At 32.1% G+C, this 12,075-nt stretch overlaps 1 protein-coding gene across 5 annotated transcripts; it reads right to left on the bottom strand.

The window, feature by feature from the left end:
* Positions 1-3,303: 3,303 nt before the first annotated feature.
* On the bottom strand, positions 3,304-11,696 carry LOC135145438 (DNA excision repair protein ERCC-6-like). 5 transcript variants are annotated; one of them, XM_064077549.1, is made up of 30 exons: positions 11,634-11,696; positions 11,434-11,548; positions 9,447-9,767; positions 9,159-9,300; positions 8,987-9,097; positions 8,817-8,929; positions 8,582-8,760; positions 8,428-8,520; positions 8,165-8,283; positions 7,936-8,042; positions 7,754-7,877; positions 7,550-7,691; positions 7,444-7,496; positions 7,267-7,373; positions 7,073-7,200; positions 6,943-7,010; positions 6,731-6,870; positions 6,589-6,665; positions 6,370-6,519; positions 6,239-6,308; positions 6,034-6,153; positions 5,924-5,979; positions 5,830-5,874; positions 5,694-5,773; positions 5,553-5,614; positions 5,452-5,496; positions 5,135-5,189; positions 3,854-3,964; positions 3,520-3,582; positions 3,304-3,467 (listed from the first exon to the last, which is right to left on the bottom strand). In XM_064077549.1, exons 3-30 carry the CDS (start codon positions 9,664-9,666, stop codon positions 3,446-3,448), a joined length of 2,802 nt encoding a protein of 933 aa, XP_063933619.1. In that variant the 5' UTR covers positions 9,667-9,767; positions 11,434-11,548; positions 11,634-11,696; the 3' UTR covers positions 3,304-3,445. The 5 variants fall into 5 exon arrangements, 4 of the variants coding, with proteins under 4 accessions (XP_063933619.1, XP_063933617.1, XP_063933618.1 ...); XM_064077547.1 differs by having other exon boundaries at positions 8,817-9,097; XM_064077548.1 differs by having other exon boundaries at positions 5,939-5,979; positions 8,817-9,097.
* Positions 11,697-12,075: the final 379 nt, after the last annotated feature.

Genomic DNA, 12,075 nt, shown 5'->3' with positions numbered 1-12,075 from the left:
CTATAAACAAAGTAAGTCCAATAAACTTATAAGGGACTACAATTAAAAAGTGTGTATCGCAGAGAGTAACCTCGAGCCTAATAATAAAAGTCTAAAATTTCCCGGAACTGACCTTTTATAGGACCAGCGGTCGCCACAATATATAAGTAGAGACAGGTTCTGATTAAGACTCACGTTGGTACACCAAGTATTTGCGGTCAAAATATTTCTTAGATCTGTTAGAGAAATGGCTGAGATTATGGTTTAATTTGTTAACTTATTTATATATATACTTTTAATAACATAATGGTATTGATACTTAACTTAGCGTTATGTGTAATATTTTATTACTTTGCTATTACGTTTTAAATTACGTACTATTTAGCGGGGATGGCAACGCGCATCCGTTCTTCTCGTTGAAGGCGCAATAAATCGTCAGGGAAATTGTGGATTCTTTAAACATCATAACATTGGACTGACACCCAACACACTAGAAAATTCTGTTATGTCTATAGGTGTGATAATCTAATAAAGTATCTCATTCTACTCAAATTATATTTCCAAAAAGCTTTTTAAATAGTTCGCATTTTTCGTTCACGCAGACCACTAGACTGATGGTAATCAGTAGTAATAAATGATCCTTAACCCCGTACCTGTTAAACAGTGCTATTAAATCTTTACTTTTATAGACAGATTGTCGATATAAAGTTGATCCGTTTGAATATTTGCTATTAAAAGATTTTTTTGAAACATTCTATAATGGACCGTGTTTTTACTTTTTATATTGCTTAGGACTAAACATACGTGTGTCTATCAAGTATAACAAAAACGCTATTAAGACCCTCTGTGGTTCTAAGCATTACCATTTATATCAACGGATGAGTGGTTTTACAAACATTGTTAACATACGGAGTTCTTAAGAGGGCTTACGCCTTTTTTCCCAGATCTTTGACAGAATTCGCATTCATCGACAGCCTTACCTATAAACTTTTTAAAACTTCTATATAGTCGAACTATCTAATGACTTGTAATTACTATTCTTCCAGTAATTATTTTTATTACATTTATTATTATAACTCAATCTTTAACACCATCATAAACTATATTACTATAATTGATATCCAATATTAAAAAAAAAATTTATTATAACTAGTGCTGTAATTACAACTATTTTTTTATAAAATTGCCATTACTACTATTATTCAGCTTATTATACACATATCTACGGCTATCAAAAGTGCTTACTACTGCACTACTTTATTATAAATTCTTTTACCTCTAAAAAATTTGTCTACTATCATACTTGTCTTGGTTAGGGCGGCTTTAAGGAACACAACGTTATCAAAATCAGGCAAAAATTCTAGCGAAAATATAGTTGCCACTACCTCTTTAACCCTACAATAGTTGCACATCTTAATTTAGACAATAGTAGTCGCAGAAGGCCTCTCAGATCACTGGGTTTTTAAATTTTTTACTTTTAAATTAAATAAAAATCGTTATTTTTGAACTTTTGTTGTTTATCGAGATATTAAGGTCAGGTCACACTAAATTTTAACTTCCATCTAATTTGAAAGTTTAAACAAATCAGAATGCAACGAATACATTTCATAACATAGTCTTACATTTTTATTTTAATTTTTTCAAATATTGAATATTAAACGGCGTATGTTACTGCTGAAAGAATAAAAAGAAAGTTCAGTTAGTGTAAAAAAAAAAAAAATTATCAAAAACAGTTTGTTTGGAGGGGCATCTCACTCGACTAAATATTACCTATTTTTTTCGCAACAATCTTTACAAATAACAAAGGAATGTTCTAAACACAAGTATATTTTACATTTTGCGCAATAATATCTTGTTTTTCGCTTTTTACCCTTACACTTAGAGCAGTTTCCTCTAGGGTTATCTCTTTCTTGAATCTCTTCCGGGTCTTGAATACCTACAATTCCCTTTATTCTAGCAGTTTTGTTTCGCGGAAAATTTTTGTTTATCGCACGCTCTCTCAAATATTCGTCATAAGTGCAAATGATAGATTTCCAAAAAAAAATTTCGTTTCCAAATTTACTTTGGTAACCGTTTCCTACATTTATAACTTGAGAGTTTATACCAACCAACGTAGAGCATACTGAAGAATTACCATTGGTCACCGGTTTTTGTTGCGGTGCGATAATACAAAACTCACAATTCGTCGACCATATATACACATCCTTGGGTTGATTGTAGCTTGTTACTAATCTAAGGTTACTTTTTTCTTAAGTATTCTTATCAATACTGTCAATTCATACAAACTTGATAATAAAAGCACAACTTTGCCTTTTTTTGGGATATACGGAAGTAGTGTGGATTTATTTCGAATTCAAACATACTTGAAAACTGTGAACGGATTTTACCAGAGAATTAGGGCGGTATTTAACGTTTCTACTTTCTATTTGTACCTAGGATGGTTACTCGGTACTTCAGTAGCATGACATCACTAATTTAAAACTAATAAACCAATTATCTATGGTAATGTTTCTTCGTCTGTCTAAACTTCATTATACAAACGTAAAAGTCAAGATTGTTCTGGATTGTTTTGCTTTATAATCCCAAATAAAATTGCCTGCCTACGTCCGCATAACTTTACGATCGTATTACAGATTACAAGTGTAATGAAGCGTACAGACCCGCGAGACTGCAATATTAGGAGACAGCAAAGGGGCTAAACAATGCTTATGGAACAGAGGCAGGAGTATATACACCTTAACATATTCATAAGTTTCTTTTATTAAATTGTCAACTTCAACTATTTTAATTCATTGACTTTTTAAAGAAGGCAAACAAAAGAAATAGTTAGCGAAATGTGCTAATTTTTCTAAAATATTAAACTTTTAATAATTTTTAAGACATTTTCTAAATGTAAATTAAGAATAAAAGGTTAACGTGTTCAATTTTTATTACACTTTAGTATTCTAATTAAAATTAAGCAATTGTAAGGATAAAGTCAAATACTTTTTTTTTTAACTTTAATTTTTCCCACTTAATCTGGGCCTAGCGGTAACTGTATATGCATTCAAACAAATTTTATTAACTTCTTTTACTATTCTATTAATTTATAGTAGACTAACTCTTACAACGACTGCGCTATAATTTAACCTGTGCAAGTCTGATATTTTACGCAAAAAAAAAGTTATTAGTTTCCCAGAACTTTAAGCGTTGTAAATTTTTAAAAAACTTTCCCTAAAGGTAAATTGGAGTAAAAACTTGTAAAATTTCTTAGTAAAAAAAAGGGGAACAACAAATCTAAATTTATAAATTTTTTTCGCAGATAAAAATTTAATGTTGCTGCCGTTAATATAAAATTATATTTTATTCAGTATGAAAGTATTATTTTTGAAAACTGCTAAACTAAATAATTTTTGGTAAGAGCCCGCTCAAGAGTAGAAATTTATAGTCTCACTTAAGATTTCTTGCAAAAAGAAATTTTTTTTCTTCAAAAATCTGCTTCTAATGAACTGATCGTAATAAAATTAGAAAATAAAGAGTAACCACGAACATATTTTTCACCTGCCACAAACCCTACAGGAAGACCGCTGCGAGTTGCCCGCAAGTTTTTTCTGAAATCCAAATCTTTATTATACATTAAGTCGTTGTTTTTTAATGTACAATCTGATTTTGAGGTTAAAATCATATACATTTTAGGATTGAAAAAAAAAGAAAGTCTAATAAACTTCGGAACTTGTTATAATTTACTTTATACTATTTTTTTGAAAAACACTCCAAATATTATTTTTTCAATATATAGTAGATTAAGTTATATTTTTGCTACTTTTCGCGTATTTTCGTATAATTATTTAAATAAGTAAAAGTCTTTTAGCATTCTTAATTAAAAAAAAGTTACCGTTCTTTGCAAAGTTCGTTAACACACTGGTAGTAATATCTATAATGAACTTCGAAAGTGTGCCACGTTTTAACGCAAACTGTAGGAAGAGTCTGCCTGACACGATGCGCCCTTTTATTAATTTTTTTTAACTTATTTTTATTTTGTAAATTTTATGATTATTTAATTTCATTTTTATAAGATATAGATTAATTACAAATACTTTTCAAGGCTTGTTTAAATTTTTAGAATTTAATTATTTTACTATTTACTTAATAGCTTAAATTTTTAAAAAAAAGTTATTAACTTTAATTTATTAGGAACTGAATATTCAATATTTTTAATTTTTATTCCAAAGTATAAATTTAAAATGTCGTAATATATTTATTAATTATTCTAAAAAAAAAAAAAAAAAACCAAAATTTAGTTAAATTTTTTTCATATTTTTTTTACTTTTTCATTTCACTGTTTATAAAAAATAGTTTTTATTTCGTTTATTACTATTTTTAAGAATATATATTTATTATTTTATTATTCTTTAATTTCGTTGGTAGAAATTAAAAGTTAGTCACAATCATTTTATAAAAAATCAATATTTTACGAAATTAAATTCCCGTGTTTTTATTACTTTCAAATCCGCTGCATAAAATTTAAAAATTTGGTTCTAATTATTAATTATTAATTTATCAAATTTTGAAAATATACATTTTTTAATGTCAGTATTTAAACTTTTAAAGTAGTGGTATTCCTATTTTTACTAGTATAAAATCTTACGATTAGGTATATTATATTTTAATTTCAGTTTAAAAACTATAAACTATTATAATTACTTTGTTTATGGTTCTAATATTCTTGTATATTCAATTATATTGTTTCAATTTTGTTTATAATTTCAAAGTGGTTGCCACTATCCCTTTACTAATTATTAAATCTCTGTAATTCAATTATATAATATGTAAAATCACTAAATAATGTTGAAAAGTTAGTTTTCTTTATTTGTTAAATATAATGAGTTTATAAAATTTCCTTTTTATATTATTTTTCCTATAAACTATAATTAGCAGTTACAAATATATTTTTTAACAATAAATTATGAGTTAAGTGTACTTATATTTTTCCAATCATTAATAATCGTAACATTTTACAAGGCCATCCACTTTATTGCTTTTATTAATTTTGTTAAATTTTTTTTATAATAATTTATTTCTAATAAATTTCTCTTATAAATATTTCTTATTCATAATTTCTTATAGATGATAATTCTTTAGTAAGAAAATAGTAGAAATAAAAAGTAGAAGCGACCATTTTTTAAAGGCTTGGCCGTGAGGCGGCTTGGAGACGCCGTCAAATTGCCACGCTATAGAGGGCGAGAATAATAGAAAATATCATTGAAAAATAAAGTAATTAAAATTAGTTATAACCAAAATTATAAAAATTCAAAGTTAACAGTTAAGTATAAGAAAGGTTGCTTAATAAAAATATAACTAAAAAGGAGTTCACTACAACAAAAAATAAATTCCGCTGAAGAATTAAATTAATACCAGCTAGAGACTACATATATATAAATAACTTAGTAACCAACATGAGAATAAATAACATTAATGCTATGAATAAGAGACCAGCCGCATGGCAAAGTTCGTGAGCTAGAGTTTCCATTAACTTTTCTTTTTTTTATTTTTTTTCGAATTCATAATAAAAAGTTAAAAGGAAAAATCACGACCTTCTGAACCAATAACGCGAGGATTCAACTGAATAGTAGAAGTTCTGACTCCTTCTTCGGTCCTGTAATAACAAAGTAGCAATATAATGAAAAAATAAGAGTAATAATAAGGAAAAGAAAAAAAATAATAAAATAACAGACCACTTATTCAGCGTAGTTCCAGCCGTTGATCGAAGTTTTTTATCCCAAGTGATGGATAGATCGCTAGGAAGCTGAAAAATCTTAGCAGCGTTAAAAGTTAAAACATGGGGCCAGTGAGAAAGTAGCCACGGAATACCTGGTTGAGTTCCGAAAATGTTGTTTTCACCAGCCCATTTATAGCCTAAAAAATTTATTGGGGGCAATATGGGTGGCTCAATGGGCTTTACTACCCAATCAAAAGATACCATTTGACGTTTTTGAGTCATTCTGGTCCCCTGAAACGGCGCTACGTGAATAAACTTATATTTTTGGACGAATCAAAAAAGATCATAAATATGACATTTCGATAGGCGAGCTTGAGAAGGAACAACAGCGCCGGTAGTGGGTGGATCTCCCACGTGACTGGCGTCCTTAAAACTTACTTGTGCTAGCGTGGGCAGCAGATCCTCCACGCGCTCGTCTACGGTAACAGTAATAGTAGCGTAATTGTTACTCCGATTAGTTAGTGGTGTCATAAAAAGCGGGTTCTCGTTATTAATATACACCAGCAAATCCGCTACAGTGGCCATTGGTCCGGCCAATAGCAGTACTGCCAGACGCCTCATAGCTGGCATCCTAAATGCTCATTGAGGATATTTGAAGTCTCCGCTAAAAAAATTTAAAGGCTGATTGAAACCACGTGCTTCTCCTCCTCGACGCCCAATCGATTTTCCAAAAGAACCGAGGTGCTGCTGTTTAGCTTTTCCACGCATCGCACAGAAAAAGAGGAAAGCGCCGCAATACGTTGAGTGACTTGAAAACGGCTTGTCGGCCCCTCCTGATCGAGCTGCACAACTTAAAGAGTTAGCCTCGTGGTCCATTAACGAAGCTAAGCCGCTACGCAGGCCACCGCCACCTTCACGGCAATGCTCTGCAGCTTCGACAAGTCGACCTCATCAAGGAGCCGCGTGCGGTCAACCAGGCCGCAAACGCCTATTGGTGTTCTTGACCGGTTAGTACAAAAAAAAAGTTGAGAGCAGGAAAAACAAAGGCCGCGCCTTCAAGTGCCTCCAACGTTTTGACGCAATCCCGCTCGTCCGGGAGAAAAGAAAGCTCAGCGTTGAGAGCCGCCAGCGTCGTAGAAGTTTCGGGATCTTCAAGCCGAAAATGTATATTCAGGTCTTCCTCAGAAAAGTACCTAGAATAATAATAATAATAATATCCACCCGCAAACTTCATGGCGTGCGCTAAAAAAAACACAAAAAAAAACCTTTTGGGCACCGTCGAGGCCGACTTTATAAGCGTTGCAGCTGACAGACCCGCTTTAATTATTTGAACCTATTGGTACCGAAACTTTCTTAATAATACTACACGTCTCGGCCACGAGGTTATGTATGAGCCCTGCATATTTTTTCTTCTATGGAACCGCATGACACCAGTCGGCAAATCAGCACTTCTCGCTGCTGGCCGTAGCGGTAAACCCGGTCGGCCGCCTGGTCGTCTTCTGCAGGGTTCCAGGATAAATCGCCTAACCAATTGAGCACGTCATAAAAAAAAGTTAAAAAAAAAGTTCGGACAAATCTGCTTAACATACACAGAATAACGGTATCGGCGCCTACTAAGTTAAGGCCGTACCCACACAGCTTTGTAGTGGCCAGAAGCGCAAAAAGTTTCCGTTGGGAATTATAGGTACTAATAAGCCTGCCAAAAAAAGAAAGGTTTGTAACAGTAAGAAAAATGCTTCAAAGCCAATGTATGTATATTAGAGAACTTTTCCCGTTGCTTGGTGGGCAGGTCCCCCTGAAGTGATACGTGCCTCAGATGCTAAAGAAAATTAAGTCTACGCGATTCAATAATAGTCGTGCGGAGAAGCCAACCAGCTTTCTCAGTAACACACTGACTAACTTCAAGCCAATGAGTGTGTCGCAGAATATAAGAGGTCGGCGTTTCTCCCGAGCTAACAGTGGTAAAAACTGGCTAAGAAAATGCAACTTTCCGCTCGACCGGAGCAGTTCATCCCTTTCAGGGCGTGTAGACATGAGCGACTGTAAGAAGTCAAGGCCTTCAGGCACTTGGGACACCAGTCGTCCAGAATAGTGTTCTCCAAAGACACGTGAGGGCCGGTGTGGTAGGACGATAGCAGAGGATGGAACGCAGCAAATTTGAGTTTTTGTATATGAGCCAACGGACATCCCGATAGGTTCTATAAATAAAAGTCTTTGTACCTTCTTTTATAAAGAAATTAAGCAAATCTGCGGTCCCTCATGGACTTCGGTGAGCAACTTTTTATAATAAAGCGTCTGCTGAGAAGTCATCCGGATCCAGACAAACAGATCATGTTTGGCTGGCAAGTAACTGCTGGAGGGGCCGCTATTAAAAATAATATAAATTAAAATTTGAACCAAAAAAAAGTTTATTTTTTTATTTTTTTATATATTAATTATTAAAAAACACAAATTAAAAGTTATAAAAAAACAACGTTAAGAAAGAACCTCGGAAGAGTCTCATTTTTAGTACGGCGTAGAAGTCGATGTTGAATGAGGTCGGAAAGAACCCTCAACTGCGTATCCCCGAGTAACTTTTCCCCTTCGGAGGCGCTTTTTTCTCTTCCCTTTCTTAGCATAAAACAAATATCAATAAACACTCCCTCTTTTAAATTAAAATCTTTTTTTTTTTCGTTAAACTTTTATCAATGCAAAAAGGAATTAGTAAAGAAAGCGTAAGAGACCAGAAACCAAAATACAAAAATAATAACTTTATTTATAGGAGTTGAAAATTCTTTACGGAAGTCTGTTCTTATGGATGATAAATTTCCGGGGCTAAAAAAATTAAAAAGCTCCCAGAATTCCTGAGAAAAATATTGCTATCACACACATAGTTTACAACTACTATAATAAATCTAATTATGCCATCAAGTTGTTTTGTATAGGAGTTCCGGTAAGACCAATGCGACACAAGGATGGTATTTTACACAATGTCTGATGCACTTTAGAAGGAGCATTTTTTAATTTTGTCGCCTCATCGCAAATAAGAATGTCATATATAAAATCAGAAGGACAAAAGTCTTCTAATCTACTGCATAATAACCCTAAAATAAATTATTAAAGTTGATCATTCGATGGTATACATTTAGTTTATTAAAACCGTATGTAACCAGAACAATAGCATATTCGTTACTAGAAAGGAAAAGTGAGATGGACACGTTGGGCTGAGTAGCATCGAAAATACATAATTTTGATTGCCACTTATAAAACTCTCTATATGATATTAAAAACCTGAATTTTAATTTAAAAAAAAGGAGGAAAAAAAAACACTTCTTCCATTGAGGAAGAACCATTTTTGGCAACGTAAGTAAAAAATACTTAGCTTTCTTATATTTAATTAAAGCCCCAATAAAATTTACTACTTGAACCGTTTTTCCCAAACTAATATACAATAGAAGGTTTGTAAGATGTATATAGCATCTTAGGATAGTATATACATAACCCCATCTCATCTGCTAGAATCCCTCCTGCAGGGCGTGAGTTGTACAACTTAAATAGAAATTGGATCCCCTCAATCTGGTGAGGTAAAAGTTTTTGTAAACGATTCGCATCGATAGGTAATACTGTCGAGCCATCAGGATAATCTTTTATATAAAGTACTTTTCAGGCAACCATACATTTGTAATTATACAAAATTTACCTTTTTCACCTAATAATAAAATAAATTTTTTCGAAGATATAAGTTAAAAGTTTAACAACAGGCAATTGAAAAAAAAAACAAAGAAACTACCTTTAAATTTTTTTAGGGCTTTTTTAAATTTGGCTTCACATTTGTGTAATAAATTAGTTAAAAAAAGTTTGTTTGCATAACTAATTAGTTTCATATATAAAATAATCAAGTCTTCGTATTTTTCATCTAATTCAGCTTTTTTGGACATGTTGATTAAATTGTTAATTAAGACTTTGTCTTCTCTTTTAATGGCGTGGTGATAGTTAGCTCCATGCTCCATTCTCAGGATTAGAACAAAATTAGTGCAAGCACACCAAAGGGGGGAACCAAAAGAGCGCAGAAGCTTTTATACTCTCACTTAAATCAATCTTATATATAGCCCTAAAATATACATGTGCAAAGATAACAGATTAAAATTCAACAGAAGTAAACCACTAAACTTGTAATGCGCTGCATGTGCGTTAATTTTTTTTTTGGTAGTTAAAAAAAATTTGGTCCTTACGTTACGCAAGATTAGCTAAAATAAAAAAGCTAAAGTTTGCGTTTCTTTTTACTTATCATGAGCCTCTTTCTAACTTTCATGGTAATGTACTCTTTCTTTAGAAAGCTGGAATATTTGCTTTACAAATAGATGTAATGCCGACTTATTAATAGTTGAGTATAAAATATTCAGAAGTCCTTTAAGACCTCTCACCACCCATGATTTTCTGTTTTGTTTTACGTTTGTTTTGAGTATGTCATTTTTTATCAAACCTTTGCAAATACATTAACAATATAGTTAATATAAATTAAATTTATATTGAGCGGTGGCCAATAACTGTGCAACATATTTGCCGAAGTCTTACTTCTTTTAACAAACTTTTGGAGATAGCAATTGGTAACTCCAAGGTATGAAATTTGTAAAATAAAAGTTGTACTAGGCAATCGATCTAAAAGGAACCAAATTTACCGGCAACTAGAAAGGCACGGTCAAAAAGGTATGCCAGTATTACTAATTTGGTTTAAAAAGATTCAAATCTTAAATTAGAGCGCTGAAAGAGAAGCTCAGCTCAACTCTGCATCCATTAAGTTCGTTTTATAGAAACTTAGATATATCGCCTTAGAAAATCAATACGTTACGCCTAATTATTCGGCAGGGCACAAGGAGGGCCTTAAGTTTTGTTATATTCAGTTTTATCCATAATCTTTCTTTTTAAATTATTTACTTATCTTTTGTTTAAAGTGTTCTTATTTTGCTTTATTTATTATTATTAAATCCTTATATATATTACGGTAATTTCGGTTAGCCTAGCGCTTTTCATCATAATAGAACGTTATAGCCTTTGCTTGGGTTATAACAATATGTAGTTGCCATGAGGTGTTCACGGGTAACTAACAAGGTAACTAAAGCGGTGTTGCAGTCTAAGGGGGGGTGGGGGAGGATAAGAGAATGTAGTTACAAACTTTGCTTCTGAACATTCGCTGAGCAATATTCTTTAGTTTACTTTAGAAACATAAATACTAAACAAGATTACTAATACCATGGAATAGTGGTGGTGATAGTTTACATTTAGTATATATAATCCATCTTTTGTTATCAAAAAGTTTTATAGTCAATACGGCTGACCAACCCAAAAATAAAGTCTTTCGCGCTTAAATGAAAGGGTGGTAAAGGTTAAATGTAAACTACTCCAACCACTACACAATACATGCGCTCCATAATTTTAAAAATCCTATGTTATTGGTTTACTAATGTTTTTTAAAAATAAAGGTATTGATCAGGTTAATATTATAAAGAAACGTTTGTATTTTTGTTACAATCGGGACAGCTCTAAAGTTTAAAAATCTAGATTTTTACAATTAGTTTATAGATAACACTCATTAGGCTGGTATTTCTACATCTTAGTTAACAGAAGAGACGGACCTTTCATGAAGTTGTGGTATTTTCGGCGCATTGTTTAGAACTTGGAACCTTAATAAACTGATTTCCTACGTTTTTTCAATATACTCGCCTACTTTTGACCTGACTAAAATACCTACTTGTGTGTGTATACATATGTAAAAAAACCTTTTGAGGTGTTTACTTTCGGCTGGGCACCAACCGCAACATTTGGGCACTTTCAGTTATCAAATCAACACTCTGCAATGTTCTTGTCCGCTCGCCCAGAAAAATTAATTTATCACTAGATATTAAATAATATACAAATAAAATACATAAAACCAATGAAATTAAAGTAATATGAAATTTTTTAACAAAAAAAAATATACAAAGATCGCGCTCTCTTTTAGCTTCCTCACAATACTATAAGAAAATTACTATATTTTCCTTCTATAAACTCTCGTTATTAATAAAAAATTGCGGCCAAGATTTTTTCGACACATATGTTATGAAACATATAATAGTTAGTCAACTGAATTTTTTGACTTCTAAAGCAGGGCTCTAAAATTACTGTTGAGCTTCAGTAAATCTGCTTTATTGTGAGCTTTGTCGGTAAATGATTCAAATTTGCTTATTCTTAATTCAAGGAGGTTATGTACAGTAGTCAGAGAATAAGTAACCCCTCCAAGCAAACCAAGCAAGTGCTCACCAGAAATTGGTCTGGTCAGAAGGAAAAAAAGTGTTAATATTTTTTTTAAAGCACTGGTATACTACGCCCGGTCTTCTTAAGACCTTACTTAACTCACTTAACCTGAATCCCCTCTTCTGCAG

Source organism: Zophobas morio, unplaced genomic scaffold (assembly GCF_036711695.1).
Source record: "Zophobas morio isolate AGI-343-1 ecotype UQ-CSIRO unplaced genomic scaffold, CSIRO_AGI_Zmor_V1 ptg000148l, whole genome shotgun sequence".
Classification (NCBI taxonomy): domain Eukaryota; kingdom Metazoa; phylum Arthropoda; class Insecta; order Coleoptera; family Tenebrionidae; genus Zophobas; species Zophobas morio.
Note: the sequence above shows the minus strand (reverse complement) of the source record. Positions and strands in the feature narration are given on the sequence as shown.